The 20093-nt window shown below is 40.8% G+C and overlaps 1 protein-coding gene across 4 annotated transcripts in view; it reads left to right on the top strand.

Moving 5' to 3' along the window:
• Positions 1 to 1480: 1480 nt before the first annotated feature.
• Sec16 (Secretory 16) overlaps positions 1481 to 20093 on the top strand; it is a 56205-nt gene continuing 37592 nt past the window's right edge. For 3 of the 4 annotated variants that reach the window (XM_065236682.1, XM_065236670.1, XM_065236664.1), the window contains exons 1-4: positions 1481 to 2044; positions 13040 to 15801; positions 15863 to 16143; positions 16205 to 16619. In XM_065236682.1, the coding sequence (XP_065092754.1) occupies positions 2012 to 2044; positions 13040 to 15801; positions 15863 to 16143; positions 16205 to 16619 (3491 nt within the window). In that variant the 5' untranslated portion in view covers positions 1481 to 2011. The remainder of the gene's footprint in view (positions 2045 to 13039; positions 15802 to 15862; positions 16144 to 16204; positions 16620 to 20093) is intronic. The other variant, XM_065236675.1, reaches the window with a different exon arrangement.

The raw sequence follows: 20093 nt of genomic DNA, 5'->3' as shown, positions 1-20093 counted from the left end.
ACAGTTAAACAATTTTCAATTTGAAAATCTGCGCTTTTAAAACTACAAGTTAAAATTAAAACAATCACTTTTGAATTAAAAACAACCTTGTTGTATCAAACATTTTCGTAGTTAGAATAACGATTTTTTTGATACTTTTAAATTGAAAGGTTAATATTGTTACCAATACAATTTTTGTTTTTTGTGTGTACCGACGTGCCAGGAAGGCAGCTCCCACACCTGGACCCTACCTATCGACCCATCAACTCATGAACCGGGGACCAGCGGCTTTACTTCCCATCCGAAGGAAGGCGTGATCAGAGATGTTATCCCTCAGAACATCCAGGCGGCGCCGACTGGGATTGAACCCAGGCCTGCTGGGGTGAGAGGTAATCACACGTACCACTACACCACCGGCGCCGTTATATATAACATTTTATAGCTCTGTAGTCTGAACGTACTATAAGTTTACTTTTCGGTTCGTTAATCGATTAATCAATAATTCGAATGAAAATCGGCCATCACTAGATGAATGCGAAACGTCATTTAAAATATATGGACCGTACATAAATAATGATACAATTTGAAAGGGACCGGGGCTCATCACAAATTACGTCCACATTGTAACTGAAATAAACACGAGTGTTCACCGGTTGATACAATTATCGATTCAGGCATAACATTTTGATAACGGCACAAAAGCATATGTAAACAAATTTTCTAAGGCCCTTTACACGCGAACCAAAGTACGCCCACGCAAAGCAAAGAAAGGTGATAGTTGCCCTTATCCGATTGTTTTTGGTTTGCGTGGGCGTACTTTGGTTCGCGTGTTAAGTTGCCAGTTGTTGTTCACATTACGGCGTATATCACGTGATATAAGCTGTCTTGCAATGAGCACTTATACATCTAGTTTTCACTGGAAATCCTATGTATTAGCATAGGTATAGGTTGGTATAAGTTGCCTTAGAAAGTTTGTTTACAAATGCTAAGCCTGCATTCTTAATTTTGAAATAAATAAGAGATTTTACGATCAACACATGCATTATTCGCATTATCTCGCCCCTCGAAATGAATTGATCATCGTTCATTTTCCGCATTTGTCAGTCCGTTTCGCGTTCACGCGAGATGCCATTTTTGGAGCACAGAAGCCAGAAGCGAAAAAATCACCAGACTGATGAAAGTTCCAACCTGGCATTCATCCGTGTTTTGAGCGAGTGCAGTGCAGGAATAGGAAATCTTTTGCAAAAATCGGAAAATCCTTGCTAAAATCAGCAAATTTGCGATATTCCCGACGCGTATTCGTTTCGTGCAAGTGTTTTCGTCCACTGGAAGCAGATTCTAGTTCGTTTTCCGTCTTTTGTGTGTGCATGTAGCCATCAGTGAGTAGGAAAAATTTACATATTCGCAGCGCAGCACGGAGAAAAGTTCCACCTTTCATTATTTTGCTTTCTCCTTCAATTCAGTATTATTTATTGGTTTATAGTTTTTTATTTTTGCCGATCATCATCATTGCCATTATCAGCGAATTGTGATTTTAGTTATTCGAGGAAGTTGCTGTAAAGTTAACATTGAAGTGTTTTCCTACGTCACATGAAAAAAGCCTTCCAAAGTGAGCCACGAAGTCACAAGTTGGTGTTGGTGTGTGCTTGAAGTGGTGAAAGAGCCAGTCAGCGTAACTGGCTGGTATACCGGAGGAAGTGAACGGCCAGAAGAGGAGTGGTGTTTGGTGGTGGCAGTAGGAGGACAAATTATTGACATGTCTTGAACGAAAAAAATATAAGCTCGCTCTGGTTTTTCGATGTTCCGAAGGAATTTGATTGCACCATTTGTCAGCCTCTCGCAAGGCTAATTTGACGTGCAGGCAGTGTGACATTTTGGAACCTGCCAGAGGTAAAAAAATACTGATGGTTTACATCCTGTGTTGGTATTGTAGTGGATGAGCAATAACATTGTAGTGTACTGGATCGGAAGTTTTGGACACATCCGGAATTGTTACAACTGATCCTGCTTGTGCGGATTAGAAGCAGCGAGGATGGCTCAAAATAATCAAAACAATCAACGCCAGGTAACGACTACGTATCCAAACGCTAGCGAAATGAAAAAAAAAATCGAAATTACAGCCGTAGGAAAGTGCTCTTGCAATCGGTCCACACTTATGTCTGCTTCTCCTGAGGCTCGCTAGAGTTGTATCACCCGCCCGCACACGTACATGCGTTTTCTTTCAATGGTTTGTAGTTTTTTGGTAGGAGAAACTTGGTCGAGATTAGCTCAATTGATCTTTAATTCAATTAATGCTAGTATAGGTAGGTAAATAGTTTTCATCATCGTGGCCGAGCTGGAAAAGCTCAATAAAGAAGAATCTTTTTGGTCGTGTCAATAAACAAAACATGTTAAGAGCAGCTATTATGAGTCCTAATAGAAATCACCAGAACACTTTTTGCTCCTTTTCTAACAAAATGATCATCTTATACAGCGTAAATATTCAATGTTCCAACTATAATAGAAAATCACTTGCACATCATTGCGCGGTTCCTAACCTTGCGTACCCTATGATTTGTTTTAAAATGTCATCACCGCAAAACTACATAGTTAATGTGATACTCTAAGAAAGCCTTAGCGTGAAACTTTAAAGGCACAAATGTCAGATTCCACAAAACATACAAATTTGAAATTGCTACTCCTTGTTTGCTGTGCTATGGTCCCGGCACGGTAGATAGATTTCTGAAATTTTGGCTGCTTGTTTATTATCTAGGACTGCTCAAAATTAAATCTAGAATCTTGTGTGCCTAATTATAAGTCTCAGATATGTAGTTGACTTTCGGTCATCCAGGTCGGATCCCCAATCCTCATCGCAGTGGCTGACCGTATTCAAATCTATATGCTTGTAGTTGAAGTTAGAAGTTCGGCGTTCGTAACACAACATGCTTCACCGCATTCTAGTACTTAGGTTGTAACCGCTCGAGGTTTTGATGAACTCAGTGACTTAAGCGCCACTCTTATAACGAGAAACCACTGCACAGTGGGCTGACCCCATACAAAAGCCGGTCATAATGATTTTTTTTGTCGTAACCAACATACTTTTTAGGCAATGTTATGTCCCTGAAACAGAATTTTGAAAATTATGTATTAAAAAATTTAATATGCTAGGGTGGTTTTGATTTTTATTATTAAGTTTGTATTGAAAATATCATGCAAGTTTGAACATAATGATGGCATCTTATCTGGGTCGTTGTCTAGATTTGGTTTAATATCATTAAACATTTTTAGCGCTTTAGTTCAAGACAAAATCGAAACCCTAGAACCGAAAAAAAAATGATCTTCGTGGCAATAATCAATTTTAATACATATAGAAGCACAAACTTGAGCAAAATGTGGTTCAGATATTTAGAAAGGTTTTAAAAACCCTCCAGATACAGTGCTTTCCGATTTTGTCAGCTTTTTTCCGATTTTGTCAGCTTTTTTCCGATTTTGTCAGCCTGACGATTTTTCTGAACTTTTTGGTTTTTAAGCATGAATTCTCAAGCATTTCGCTCCAAATGACACTTAATTGTTTTGTCGCAACAATAACAGAGGTAACTCAAATAAGCCTCAATTATTGCGGCAGCTGTGCAGTTGTGGCAGTCGACAACGGAGACAAAGTGCGACGTTACAATCATTGCGGAACCGTTTCGAGTCCCTCCCAATACCGGTAACTGGATGGCGGATAGAGCTTGCATGACTGCAATACAAGTTATGAGCAGATACCCCATTCAAGAAGAAGGTTTCGTGATCGCCAAAATTGACGGAATATTCATATGCAGTTGCTACGCACACTATGGACGATAGAGCAGTTCCACGAGACGCTGGTTGGACTTACCGAAGATGAAGACCGGCAGTCATCGGAGGAGACTTCAATGCTTAGACAGTGGAGTGGGGAAACAGATGTACCAACGCAAGAGGACACATTCTGCTGGAAGCTCTGGCGAAGCTGGAAATTAGGCTGTTCAATAAAGGCACCACCAGCACTTTTCGCAGAGATGGCCGGGAATCCATTATCGACGTCACTTTATGCGGACTGCAGTCCGTCACTGGTGGAAAACATGAATTGAGTGTGTGAAGGATATACCCATAGTGACCATCAGGCAATCCGATATGGCATCGGCCAACGGAATCCTGTGGCAGTACTGCGTGTATGAAAACTTGCGACCTGAAGTGGAAAACGAGTTGACAGAATCGTTAGGGAGAGCATGTGACACGACCATGCCGAGGAAACTGGAGCTAAATAACAGACGGCCTCCAGCTTACTGCTGCAACGAGGCAATTAGCACCCTCCGCGCTAGTTGTCTCAGAGCCAAAATCCAGAAGGCGTGTTCAGAGAGCAAGAACAGAAGAGCAAAAGTGGATGCAATTCGGACAGTTGCGAGAGAGCCGATAAGGCGTAGAAACAGAAGGGGAGAGGAGATCGATTTTACGCCGTGATAACGATCGACGTCAAGAATGCGTTCAACAGCTCCAGCTGGGAGGCCTACGCTACTTCCAGAACCGGGTTCTGATCTACACGCTAATACCCAGACGGTACAAAGAGATTACCGAGATTGGCCGTAAATTGCACAAACTCGCAAATATGGGTTCTTATGATCCATAAATGATTTACTTTTATGCAAATTTGACTTAAATTTACCCATATTTTAGTTAAAAAATTTACCCATATCTGAGTTTGTGCAGTTTACGCCTGATTTGGGTAAAGTAAACCTACATTTGGATTATCTGATCTTAGCGTGTACGAGCCAAATATGGGACAGATATCGATTAGGATAACGGTGGGAATTCCACAAGGCTCCATCTTTGGTCCAACGTGATTTAAAACGACAGTTTAACGCTGAAGCTACCCAAACGAGTTGCTAACAGCACAGACAAACATACATAACTCTTAGAAGAAAATTCTTCAAAATATATCGTCAAGCGTATTTTGCATGCGCACTAGCACCATCTATCATCCACATTCCCAAGCAATGTTTTGCAATCGGAGCATCCCTCGTACATACAATTTTTTCACTAGTTGCTTTTCCCTCGTTCTGTCAACGCGTCAGCTGTGTTGAATAAAAACAAAACAGATGGAAGTCAGTGATGTCGGTTCTACGAAATTTTCCAAAGATCTATTGAATTGATTGAATTCTGCAAAAATACGGATCCGTAGGAAAAATTCTCAGAAGCTAAGACTTTTATTTAGGGATTTGTTTTGTTTGCTTAGTGTGCTTTTTATTTTGCTGGAAACAAGTTTTTAAACAAGGTAATGCATCACTTATTAGTGGGACACCAGCAGATGGGAGGATCCACCCCTCCACCGTGAGCAGGTTGTTTTATCGCGACTCCGGTCCGGCCACACAAACGTCTCCCACAACTATAAGGGGGACGGACCCTTCCGGAGGATATGCGACCACTGCCACATCCCACAGACCGTCGAGCACTTCATCTGCATATGCCCGAAATACGATGGAACCAGGAGAAGCTACGACATTTCCGGCAGCATCCGGGATGTCCTCTCCGATGATCCCGTTCGGACTGCTACGCTGTTTATCTTCCTGAAGGAAACCGTACTCTTCAATATGATTTAAACTACTCGACCCACGCAACCCTCAATGACTAGCTCCAACTACCGGCATACACGATACGTTTCAACCCTGAACCCTGATGACAACTTACCGCAATCCAATTGGAAGTCCAACTGAATTAACGCAGATGTACCACGCCAGTTCTTATTTTAATATGTCCTTTATGTTTATACTGATTTGTGTTTTATGTTAATGGTGTTAATGGTTATACAAACACTGTAGCAGCTCTTACAAACCTTTTGGAACTCCCTTCTGGAGTTCCCAAGGCGAACCAGCCAATGGCTGAAAGCCTTGTAAATAAAGAAAAAAAAAAAAAAAAACTTATTAGTGCCCTTTCTACCACCGCTCATCGCTTCAATGTGTACACAGAAAAAAAATCATGTATCAATCAATGATATTCATGGTGAAGTATTGAACATCAATAACTGGTATAAATTGATAGAATATTACAGTCACACATGATTTGTTCTCGAACTCTGTGTACATCTTACAACGTTGTTGTTGTTGTTTATTTATTTTTGAGGGATTTTAACCTTTAAGGTCATTCATCCCTAAAATCGTGCAACGTATTGCGATGAATGTGATTGTGAGTGTTATGTCTGTTTGTCTGTGGTAACAGGCTGGACACTGAAATAGATGGAAATGTTGGCGACCGAGGCGGTTAACATGATTGGAAACCTAATACATGGAGCGAAGCTGCAGATAGCCCACAACAAAAGCGAGGTGGTATTGATCAGTAACTTTAAAGCGCTGCAGCGGTAAGAAATTACCGTTGGGGAGCACGTAATAAACTAGAAGCGCGTGTTGAAATGCCTGGGAGTGATGGTCGACGACCGTTTGGCTTCAATAGCCACGTAGATTACGCCTAAGAGAAGGCAGCGAAGGGCATCAACGCGGTAGCCAGAATCATACCGAACATCTCGGGACGGCTCCTGGCTAGTTTATTTCGTTGATACTGAGATATGGAGGGTCAGCCTTGATTGCAGCGCTGAAAACCAAGCGGAATTTAAGGAAACCGAACAGTACGTACCGGATCAACAAACCGTACGCAAACTTTGCCAGAAATTTGGTGTACCCTTTGTTGTAAGAATAGTAAACATTTATCAGTAATTCCATTAATAGTTGATAAATAATGGTTAAACTTTATTTCAAAATCATTTTGATGGTTAAAACATTGAAAAAGAAAATTTCCCGATTTTGTCAGTCTAAAATTTCAGATGGGGCTGATAAAGTACTGTAGTGCAAATCCCATATTGACGTAATTGGGCGCATTTTAGTTACAGATGTCTAAACATTATCTTCAATGTAAAATAGTGATTTAGTAATATAATAGCTTATACACTCACATTACAGCCTATATTACGTAATATAGGCTGTCTTGCAATGAACACTCATACATAGGATCTCGAGTGAAAACTAGATGTATGAGTGCTCATTGCAAGACAGCGTATTTCACGTGATATACGCTGTAATGTGAACGGGGTATTAAAGCTTATATCAGATTTTAGGTCATTTTTGTATAAAGTGCTAGTTTATCTCGTTGGGGATGTAAAAAAAATGATCAATTATTCATATACACATTAAATTTGTTGAAAAATCAATGTGTATATGAATAAAAATTTGCTGTTTTTCAAAGAAATCTCGATGAACATTTCAAATGGTCCTATCTGCTTTTATCGATTCTGTTCATCGACTTTCTCTTTTCATAACCACTGCTATGCAAACATATTTCGCGCTAATTCTACCACATAGTTTGATAAAGGAGGTTCTTATCTAGCGTCCAAAACGTCAAATACAACAGGGAAAGGTTTTGCAGCTGAGTTATTAACGAAAGAAAAAGTCGATGAAGAGAATCGATCAAAGCAGATAGGACCATTTGAAATGTTCATCGAGAAATGTCATATTTACCATTACTCACAAAATTCAATTCTTGCCGGATTATCCTGGAATTATGCATTTGAGGCTAAAATTTATCCGAAAAAATATAAGAATAATAATTCATGAAAAAAATCAGTTACAACCGGTTTCACCCCGCTTTGATGTAAGTCTCGTCGTCCATCACGACGTACCTCGGTTTCGTCAGCCACTCCCGATACAGCTTCCTAGCGCGGGTTTTGGCCACTGTGCTTTTTTGTCCGGTTTCGGTTCATTGCCTTCCGGACCTTGCAGACGTGGATGTCGGCACGTTTCATCGTTTTTTAGGCAAGCCAGATGGAAACATCCGCCTTTTTCGCCGCATCGAAAGATTCGGCCGACGCTTGAACAGACTCAACACCTTCCTGGCCTTCACCGGGTCAGCTGTCTTCGGTTTTCTGCTGCAGCCTGCCCGCCGCTAGGTCGTCTGGGTCTCCTTGAATGACATCACCACCGAGAAATCGTCGAATGATGGATTCCCAGGTGTTTCCCGATCCATCTGTGGGACGCGGTCGGATTTTCCACGATGGTGTACAAGATTTTTTGGCGGATCTGCTCTTGCTCCGATGCCATCTCGATAACCACTTGACAGATTGTGATGAAACTCTGCCAGCGTAAACATTACACTCTTAGCTAGTTTCAGTCAAAATTTCATCAATGTTCACCCACAGCAGCTTAAATTGTTAGTTGGGCGCTGTCCTTGTCGCCGACCATGTCCTTCGTTATGCTTCTCTCACTCTTAGGAAACGCAAACGCCTTCTTCACTGCTCTACAATCATTTCCAGGGCTGGTAGCAGGTCACTTTTTAGTGACTTGGTCACTATTTTGAATCCAGTCACTTAAAAGTCACTTTTTACACCAAAAAGTCACTAAAGTCACTATTTCCCTAAAAATAGTCACTAAAGTCACTTTTTCACAAAATGTTTAAATTGAGTACTTGGCACTAAGAAAGTCTACGGTAGTTTTAACAAAATATACATATCAGCTAAAAAATTGAAAATTTTAACCAGGGTGACCAGTGAACCGCAAAACGTTAGAACACCAGGAAAACTATTGGAAAATGCGTTCAATTTCGATTTAAAAGAGAATTTTAAAGGATTTTAGGGATGACACCAAGATATTTCTGAGAAGAATACCAAAGTACAGACTACGAAAGTCTCATGTAAAATAAAGTGTGCTGAGAACCGATTTCTTCATCTCCGCTTAAATTTTAAGCCAGGTTTATCTATATAGTTAAACTTGGCTTAACACATACGAGCGTCGCTTTTGATTATTGTTTAAATTATTAGAGACGCAAAATTCAGCTCCGAAACAATTTCGGAAATAATTTTAATATAATTGAGAGTGCATTTTAACGAGAGTTCTGAGAAGAATTCTATGATGATTGGATGAGAATTCTAGGTCCAATTCTAATAATAATCCAACATTAGAACTTTTGCTTAAGAGGCTCTGATGAAAATTCCATGAAAATACCGTGAACTCCAAAGATGGTCTCTGCGGATAGTTCCAAAAGAATTCTGGGGTGATTTCTGACGATACTTCCAAGAGAATTCTAAAGAGTTCGAAATAAATTTCGAGAAGAATTCCAATGGACTCGAATTTTGAGGGTTCAATCTCAAAGGAATTCTGAAAAGAGTTTCAAAGTTTGTGATGGATTTTTGTTTTGAGAATTCTGAGGAAATACTATCGGGATTCTAAGGAGAATACAAATTGAATTTCCAATTGAATGCAAGGGAGAAGTCCAAGATTAAACTATGCAGAAATTTATGAAACTTCTGAGGTTAATTGCATGGAAATTCCAAGGATGGATTTATGGAAGGAGTCTTCAGGGAGTTTCTAAAAGAATCAATAAAAAATCGAAAATAATCTACTTCTACTAATCATGTGTTATTACTTCATGCGTGAATTCAACGATTTACATAGTCGGAGATGCTTAACGTCAAATATCAGACTTAAATAGTACGGCAGTGTGAAAATTGTCTATACAAAGTAGAAAGCGAGCAAAGGACAATTTTGAGGAAGGTACTAATCGGATAGTTGTTTACAGTGTGAGGGAAAGAAGTGTGAAACAATCAATAGAACTGTTTCCGCACATCTGAGGTCATCCCTTTTGCCAGTGGTGGCAGGGGTAATACCCCTCATCATCCCTCATTAACGGATGAGCTTGGTAAAGGAGATGCTCTACCCTATTCGTACCTTCCTCAAAATTATCCTTTGTTCGCTTTCTACTTTCTATATACAAATTTCACACTGCCACACTATAACGAAACTATGAACTCTTTACTTTCATCTCCTCATCTATCGTAGAAAATGTCCACTTTAGTTCTGATATTTGATGTTAAGCGAAAATAATCTATTTCCAAGAATTTTGTTGATTGTTCTGCAACGAATTTCAAGAATGCAATATTATGTTTGTAAAAGCTTATTTGCCTCTAAGTTTAAGAGAAGGGGAATTGTTCTAATAAAGTTCTTGAGATCATTCCGAACACATTCTGTGAGAAGTTCATAGCAAATTATCAAAGTTATCTACCTAGATATATCAAATATTTAGAGATTTCGAACGCAGAATCAAATTCAAGATCATAAAAATGGGAATTACTATTTGCTAGTCATCATGTATAACGTAAGCAAAAGTAAATTATTCAAATCAATTCAAATGCTCTTCACAGGAGATTCCGTTGTGAGATTCGATTAAACTAGAGGAATTTATGAAATTTGATTTTAAGTTCCATGGCATAAAAAGTTTATTTCAATATCAAACCGTTTCCATATAAATGGTTACTTATTTAGTATTTACAAGTCACTATTTGGTCACTATTACCGTAATTTTAGTCACTAAAGTCACTACTATTATATCGTATCAGCACTACCAGCCCTGCAATTCTGATGACATCGATATCGTTCGCAAAGTCACGGAGCATGTGTTACCGTGTGATGATGCTACTGTTTTTCTGCATACCAGCTATTTGATAAATCACTCTTAAGAGTAATGCTAAAACTCTGGCGAATAGCAACACAAATTTCAGCCTCATTGGATCTTCATATATTAAGGCAAACTTGCACAGGCAGTACTAGATTTTTTGATTCGTGCACCGTGCACCTATATCCATTTTGGTTCCACCACCTGATGCTATCTGACTGCCAACAGATTTTAAACTCTTGGCTTTCTCCACTGCTTGGAAGAGTTAATATTTTGAGATACCGTGGACACTAGACTGATGCAAAATTTGACTTTTTCGCTCCACAGTGCTTAAATGGTTTCAAATTGGGTTCTGATTAGCCTCCCAAAGTTACAACTCATTTGGTTAGAAACAGACTTCGCACAAGCCATTTGAAGTTTGCATGTAAATTACTATGGAAAATCTCAACTTTTTGTACCATGTAAAACGAGACAGGAAAAAGTTATTAAAATTATTTAAGAGATTGGTAAACTTATGACATGATCAAGCAGCTGCTCTGTAGGCAGCACTGTATTTTGCAGTGTGACATAGTAGCCATGACTTTGTGTCCTATTCAACGCCCCAGAAACACCAATGTTGCCTGCTGAGCAGTTGATTGAGCATGATCATAAGACATCAGTGCATTGAACCAATGATAACTTTCGATCCTTGTATTTAATCAAAAAGTGGTCTACAGCAATGTTGTAGCTGGAAAAATTTTCTACAAGTACAGTTGAAAGTTTTTGAAGTAGACCGATATGGTGAATTATTAGATAGACATGAACAAAAATCTTGGTTTTACCATAGTAATTCCCATACAAACTTCAAATGGTTTGTGCGATCTCAGTTTCTCACCAAATGGGTTCAAATTTTGAGAGGCTAGTCAGGATCCGATTTGGAATTGTTTCAGTATTGTGGAGCGAAAATTTCAAATTTTGCATCACTCTAGTGGGCACCCGTTAATCTGAACGTGCACATTAACGGGGCTCATTTTTAATTTGAACTTCTAGTAACTCTACGACCATCGGAAAAGTGAGTTTCTGATAGCCTTATTTGCTGTTTTGTTTTGATTCTGCGTTTCGTTTCGCATCGTTTCATGGTTTCATTTCGATTTTCTCCATTCCATGTGCTAAATGACGTTTGAGAAATTTTTAGTTTGCACGCCCTAATAAAATTTGTATGGTTATTTTGCTTAACCCTGAACACGTCAGGGTACCATCCAAACCATTTGTGGAAAAGTTCAATCATGTTCGGGTATGGTATTTTTTATTAGGGCGGCGTGCAGTTTAGCGGGGTTCAAACTAAAAACGGTCAGATTACCGGTGGTCTACGTTGTAGGAAAAAAAAGTAAAATCTCGGTCTCATTTATTCAAGGTTCGAGAACCAGGACAGATCATGAGACTAGACTATGAAATTTAGATTTAAATAAAAAATCAAAATACTGGAATTGCGATGTCAAGTCATGCTTAGAAACATGTACAAGAACCCGGACTAAAAGCTAGGACTAGAAACGAATTTTTAACAATATAGAAATTCGACATCATGAACTTGTAAAACATTGATCAATTATCATTCAGAATCTGGGCATTAAATCATTAATCTCTGTTTACCTCGACATCCCCTATTCGCTAACGCACGGATATTCGATCGTTTTATTGGTGCGCGCACCTTCGCGCACCGTCTCTTTCTGCATCTTTCCAATCGATATGACCGGTTCGCCACCTCTTGTACGTGTCCCTAGGTATATCTTTCATGTTGTTGACGCCTTCTTCACCACTTTTTCTTTTCCACTCGTTTGTCGTTCGATATGGGAGGCTCAATACATGCACGATATGACGATATCCTACTACTAGTAACCACCCGACATGTGGCTGCTGGCGCAGGTTGTGAAAGTAATCCTATGTTTCTCTTCGTTTCGGTATTCGGTTTTACCGATTGTACGTATGTTTCATGTTGCTATCTTAAATTTTCTCCCCGGTTGCAGTTTTGTTTGTCTTTCTTTGTTGTTTTACATTTGCATACACGGTGTCAACGCTGATGATGACGGTGGTGCAATGATGTACGTGACTCTTGTTTTTCGTATTATTGAATAATACCTAGTTGAATAATTCAGCTATATGTCGATAATTTCTATTTGGTAGTGCGGTATATGGACTTGCACATGTCAGCTTGTAGTTACTCGATGTGAACACTTATCGAAAACTGATAAAAAAAATACTTGTTGTATCATCAAGGCAACCTATAGGGGGAGGAGGGGTATAGTGAACAGGTGGGGCATAGTGACCGTCCCGCAGTTTGGCTTTGGATCTCCAGCTGCATGAAACAAATCTACTGGTAGTAGGTTCAATATCATTATGATATTGATCATACTACCAACCAATTTGTTCCGAACGGCCGGAAGTCCAGCTGGTGCACGGGATGCTCACTATGCCCCTCTTACCCCTACCTACTTGGATAAAATTATCTTTTTCGTAACTTCTGCTTCGTTTCCTTACGCTTATTAGGTTCAAAGTAATTAATATACGTTATTGTCATTCCTTCTTTTTACGATTGTAGTTTTACAATTATTGAACAAACCACAAAAATCCATCTAATGTCATGTTTTCTTTTCTTTAGATACTGAACGATTGGAACCAACAGGCAGTTCAACCTATACATACGAGCACATACTTTAGTCGGTTTGCAGAAGCCAATAGTACTTCTCAACCAGCTTCACCTAATCAAAATGGAAGAAGCGTAACGGATACTTACCATCAACAAATCGACAATAACGATATTTGTGTGAGATCAGACATAGCCGTGTTGCAGCCAATACAACATCTGTACCACGGAAGAAACATGGCTGCACCATTTTCGGCCTCGACAGCATTTACCAATAATAACAACAACGATGGCTGGGGAGACGACTGGGGCGATTGGGGTGAGAATTCCAATACGTTAGCTCAGCAGAAACCTCCACCCCCACAGCATCAACAACAACATCAGCAAGCCGCACCACCACAACAGCATATGAACACGAACCAGTTCTTCCAGCCACAACAACAACAACAACAACAGTATCCAACTCAACAATTGCATTTGGATCAAAATAACCGAAACTTCATACCCAATCTTGCGCCTACTGGTATGCAACAGCAGATGTACCCAAACTATTCCGCTCCGGCACCTCCCATGCAACAACAACAACCATTTCAACCCAGCTACCAACAGCAACCCTATCCACAGCAACAGCCTCAGTACACGCAACCTCAGGCTGCAACCAACTATTTCACCCAGCCACCACAGAGACCTCTTTCACATCCTCCGGCGTCGGTGACTCCTCAACTACTACCCCAGCAAACCGTTCCGTCATTGAACCCAACCGTCTCCGATAGTTTCACCACAAACGCTAACGACAGCTGGAACTGGAACTTGTCGGAAAGCCAACTAGCCGCTAGTCCCAAACCACAACAGCACGTCGAACCTCAACCCCAATCCAATGCATTTCAAGACACCTACAATCAACAGCAAGGCTATCCGCAAAACAATTTCAGTATACCTGGTGTCGGAAACAATACTCAGCTGCAACAGCCCAAGGTACAGCCAGCGCAGCTAACACGACTCAAGAATGAAACTCTATCGCCACAATGGTCCATTGAAAGCCAAGTCTCGCAAACCTCCAGTGATCGCTCAATAGAGAGTGGAGAGATTGGTGAAAGCAGAAGTTCCAACACGGGACCGTCCGACGACGGTTCATCCGGAAGGCAGCATCAGGTTGAGAACTACGAGAACATCGGTGGCTATGATAAACCATTTCCAACTCAAGTTGAAGTCCCGGATAAGTTGGACGTGGAATTGAACTCCCTGAGTATTAAACTGGAACCTCAGGAGCAGGCAATGGTGGAGGAAAAACGTTCCGATAACTACAGGGAGTCTTCTTTTCCACCACCTCCACCTTCAATTGCAACAAGTCAGCAGTCCGATGGTGTGGTGCTACCTCCGAAACCTACGTCTAGGACTCCACCGCTGCCACCACCACCTACGGACGTAGGTCAACAAACTGTTCAAGCCACACCGCCTGTTCAAGCTCCACCACCAAGTCAAGGACCTCCCCCAGCTCAGGGACCTCCGAAAGGGTCGGCATCCAACCCGTTCAAGCGAACAGCACAACGTGCCCACATCGCAACCCCTGGATTGGGAGTCACCCCGCCTCCGGCACCTAACCCAACCTTTTTCTATCAACCGCAAGAGATCCCCAATGTAGAGAATCTCGTACCGGAAAACCAAGAAATCCCGGACTCACGTGCCGACAACGTTGAAAACCTCGAAGTAGCTCCTAGTAACGACCGTAACCAGTATCTCCAAACAGGACATCTGTCCGAAGAAGGTTACACGTCATCCCATCGCGCTGTTTCGAATGATCAACATCCGGGAGATGACAGCCTTCCACCACCTGGCCTATCGCGCTACGTTCCCGGTCAGCAACAATCGGAAAACAATCAGCAACCAGCCAGTCACAGCTATCCCGAACCTCCGCCCGGGCTCGATCGGATGATTCCCGGAACTGATTTGGAAAACGCAACCGATCTGAATATGGAACGGCAAGCCGATGGTGAAGTATCTGATTCGGCAGCCAATCCTAACCCTAGGCCATCTTATTCGTCCACCACATCATCATCCCAGGCAGACCACCACCATCACCATCATCATCACCACCACCATCGGGAAGAGGAAATCAGTGATCGAAACCTTTACCAGGTTCCTGGGGAAAGTGACACCCACCACAACCAGCAACGTGTCATCCCTGGAGTGGAAGACGATCGTCCGCCGCAGAGTACTAGCGCTGGCAGCTACTCGGCTCAACATCCTACAGATATCCCTATCAATGAACAGCAACGGGAACTGGTTATGGATGGCGAGAACCCACATGATCCACCACCGCAGCCATTGCACGGCGAAATAAGCCGCGAAGAACCGATAGAAGGAGGTAACACACAAGATGAACCGGTCGGTAGCAGTTCGGGAGCGGTTGCTGGTGGCAATGGGGAAACCGATTTTAACTTAATGGTGGATATGCCTCGAAAGGATCCATCGAATACATCCACGGCTGATGAAAGTGATAAGGAGCGATCGATGTTCTACGCTAAGGGAAAGCCAGCTCGAAGAGAGGAGGATCCGTTGCGTCGATCGACAAAGAGCAAGAGCTCAAGGGACCGTTACGACACGGAGGATTCGGATTATAGCGATCGAGAGCGACGGAGAAGGGAACGCGAAGGTAGTGCCGGTTTGGAGCAAAGAGAACGGAGGCGTGGCGAGCGAGAGAAGGAAAAAGAAAGGAAGAAGGACGGTGGAAGAGATCGCGATCGTGATTACGATTACCGGGATAAGGATAGAAATAGGTAAGACTCAAGTTTGATTGATATAGTTTTTCGGAATATTTACATGATATGACGCCTACAGATACGACCGCGATCGGGATCGCTACGGCCGGAACAGCAAGTACGATCGCGACAGTCGTTACGAAACCGATGGGTCCAAGTACGAAACCGAACGATCGACACGCTACGACAAGGAAGGTGACGGTAACAGGCGGTACATGTCCAGGGAAGAGTACTACCGCAAACGAGAGGAACGGGAACGTGGGGGAGGCGGTGCCGGCACCGGCACCGGCGACGATCGCCGCTATCGCAAGGAAAAGGATCGAGAGAGGGGTGACCGCTATCGAGATGAGAGAAGGAAAGGTACGATGATTTTTGCTAATATCATATTTTGGCGTCGTAACATGAACTCACCTTTTTTTAGATGATCGCTACCGTGAAGGAGGAGGCGATAAACGGCGAAGTGATCGCCATGATCGGCGTTATGAATACGAGGACTACCGAGCGGGAAGCCGAAACGGTACAGAACGGGACCGGGATCGAGCTCGTGAGAGCCGTGAACGGGATGACCGCAAGGAGCGGGACCGCAAGTATCCATCGTCGACCTACGGCGGTCAGTACGGAGCGGCAGCGTCGGGATATTATGATCCGTACAGTTACTACACTCAACACCAGCAGTACTACGAACAGCTGCGACGTACTAATCCGCAAGCGTATGCCGAGTGGTATCGCACGTACTACAGTCAGATGCAGGCAGCTCAGATGCAGCGTGATCTGTTGACCAGTGATGGTCGCGAATCGGTGCATTCCGGTCGCAGTTCAGCCAACGATAAAGAAAGGTGAGTTTCAAGGCTAACCAAAATATGGATGGTTTTAGTTGTCGTCGGTTACCACCTCGTGTGTACGGTTTGAAAGTGTGGGTGTGTGTGTGAGTGTTTAACACTGCTGTTACCTAGTTATTATTTTAAATTGTCGTGATAATTTGGCGCATCAATGTGTTCGCCACAATTGTTCCATGAGTGACATAACTGCTGCGTGTTCGAACAATTGAGTTATGGTTTTGATATTATTTTCTGTGAAGGCTTTATATCACCACTATCTAGTCGAAGCTGTCTATTTCTCCAACTAAAAAAAAACACTCATCATCCAAACAGCAATGTGCGCCGACATTTCTAATCCTAATTTAAACTCTACTCGATCAACAATCAATTTAAGTTGAGACGCATCTGTACTTAATCCATTTACTATCGCATATTTTCGGTATGGAGCGGCTGAAATTCATCTCTATCGTTACTTTTCTTCTATCGCTTTCATAATTTTTATTTATATTTTATCGTGGCCGCGTCTTAGTCTGAGTGGTTCTTAATTCTGCGCATTTCATACTTATATTTACTTTTTATCAATATTTAACATTACAATCACCACGGTATAATTTTTCTTCTAAGTGTTATAATAATAGGTACTACAATAATATATTTGCTAGGAGGGAAACAAATGAGTTCAATTGAAAATAATGAAAACGGCATACAAATAAGCTTCGTTAGATCTAACGCAAAAATGTGCGATCAAAGCATTTTACAATTTTTAAAGTGACAATCAGTGGAAAAATCGAAGTATTTGCCATAGCTTGTAAGATATATTAGTTCTTTTGTAGGCAAACAAAAAAAATAACTCAATACAATTAAAAAATACTACTGTGCAGAATTAGGTACAGTTCCCAATTATGCAGAGATGTGTCCTGTCAAGGAAAATAATGAAAAACATGCGGTAAAGGAACTACCAAATGGTTCTGGTCATGGTAATGGTCTACCTCTATGGCTAGGGGCTGTTCATAAACGACGATGGTCCTTACAAATATTTGAAAAGTTTGTTTGAACAACTGTCAACACAACGGGGCTTTCAAATTCGCTGAAAACCGTCGTATGTAGTTTACGAACAGCGCCTTATGGCTTCTCTATTCGGCATGTGAATCTGTTTGGACATATTTTGATACTAAAGACTTTATCCCAGTCATAGTTGATCTAGTAGAATAAATCATCTGAACTCCAGAACGATTTCTTCTTCTTCTTCCTATTCTCATTTCAAGCTTATTGATAAGTGCATATTAGCTTATTGCGTGCTCTAAACTTAGTGTTCTCCTAAATGGACTTCCACAGTTATTAATTGAGAGCTTTCGATGCCAATACCAATACATGAATTCGTATATATTGTGTGGCAAGCAAGCACAATGATACTCTATGCCCAGGGAAGTCGAGAAAAGATTCCCTCGACCGGACCGGGAATCGAACCCGCCGCCTCCGGATTGGTAATACCGTGCCTTTACTGACTAGGCTATGAGGCCCAGAACGATTTGGAGAACTTAAAACATCTGGTATACATGACAATATTTCATGCATGATCCACATAGACACTGTGCATCTGTATGGAAATATTTCGATACTAAAGACATTGTCCCAATATCGGTTGTTCTAGTAGATCAAATTATCTGAATTCCAGGACGATTTGAAGAACCTTGAACATCTGGATTACTCTGATTGGATATTTTTCGATACTACAGACATAATTGCAGTCTTGGTTGATCTAGTAGAACAAATCAACTGATTTGACAACGAAAAGTGCTAGGTTTATATTAGAAATAAAAAATATATATTATGAAAATGTCTCACCATTGGACAGACCCTAAGAATGTCCGTGTAAGTACACAACCGCGACGTGACCAACAAGCGTGACTTATGAAACTCTGGTATTTACTCGATTATGTGCAGGGTATTTGGTTTGAATCGGAAATGGAAATGGAAATGGAATTGAGAAAACTAGACTCAAATTAACTACAACGATTAGGACAGCAAAATACGTCAGAGACGCAAAGGTTAATTTTCAAGAAAATTTGCATTTCAAATGAAAATGCATTATTATTTTTTAATGTTTCATCAAATCTAGGCCGGTATTATTCAATAGAATCTCATGATGTAAGGGTGTTTTATTATGTTCACTAATTAAGTTAAGTTAAGTTTTCTTTATTATGGAGGCTTTCAGCCTGAGGCTGGTTCGCCTCCGTGTTACTCAGAATTTATACTATAACTGAAGATGATACAATGTTATTAAAAAAATTCGAGTTCTATTCCCGTCCAGTCTATTAATTTTACGGGTTGCAAAATTTCTCTGCTTCCTTGGGCATAGGATGGTACAGGCATAGAAAGCTCTCAATTAAAATGTGAAAAGTACTTCGAAGAACATTAAGTTGAGAGCAGGTAAATATCTAGTATGTTATAAGCAATAAGCTTGAAATGCCATGTAGTAGTATAAAAATGCTATTTTTAGGCAATGAAAACAGTTTTTTTGTCGCGGAAAAGTATTTGAAGTCGCGGATTTCTTTTGAGAAATCGCGGATTTCGCGGATCAAATTTAGAAAATCTTGTAACAACCCTGCAAATCTTATCAAGTTAAATCAAAATGTCCGGTATACATAATCCGAAATGTGGCTTCGGCTTGTTTCGTTTGGTACCAACTATGTGATATCTCTATTAGAAAAGAAACCTTGAGGCCAAGCAAATGTATGGGACATTTTGATGCTTGCAATTTTAGTTAAATTTCTTAGTTGTTAGTATTTTCACTATTTTTATATATGTCACAACATTGTTGGATAAATTCCCCATCGAATGGCATATTTCATGGCATATTTCACGTTAACGCTTTGGAGAAATATACGTTTGAAAACACCCCACATTTTCGTTACATGTCTCATTTTAGATTTCTTAATGTGACCCCCAGTATTGTAAAGAAAGACGTAGTCGTACGTCAGTATAGTAAAGAAAGACGTAGTCCTACGTCAAAAACAAACTAGTTTTAATGACCAGCCAGTTTATAGATTTTTTTTTAATTGGCATGCATTATGATTTGTTTAACTCTGGCTCCTAGAAAAGCATAGACAGAGCAGCTGACGGTAATCCTTTCACGATGACTACACCGTCCTTTCACACACAGGCTAACCGCATTTGAAATTCGTTAGAGGATGAACCATTAATTATGTTTGGCACTAAGGGCGAGAGGAGGTTTAGAAATCTACGACTAGCACTGTATAAGATACACTATTTATTTAAAGTATTAATATGTACCGTAAAACGGGGTATCTTTGATAATGCAGGCAACTTTGATAGTATAATATAAAGATTAAATTTACTCGCTGCGCTTTCTCTAAATTAGAAATAGTGGTTCCATATTGTAACTCAGGGTATTTCCGTTGATATCGTATATAGTTTTTATATAGTATGTGTTAAATATTTTAAAAACAGATTAAAAAACCATTTTCGTAT

Source organism: Ochlerotatus camptorhynchus, unplaced genomic scaffold (assembly GCF_037179485.1).
Source record: "Ochlerotatus camptorhynchus isolate MF236.1 unplaced genomic scaffold, CSIRO-AGI_Acam_v1.1 ptg000041l, whole genome shotgun sequence".
In the NCBI taxonomy this organism is placed as follows: domain Eukaryota; kingdom Metazoa; phylum Arthropoda; class Insecta; order Diptera; family Culicidae; genus Ochlerotatus; species Ochlerotatus camptorhynchus.
The sequence above is the reverse complement of the archived record's forward strand: the minus strand, read 5'-3'. Positions and strand labels throughout refer to the sequence as shown.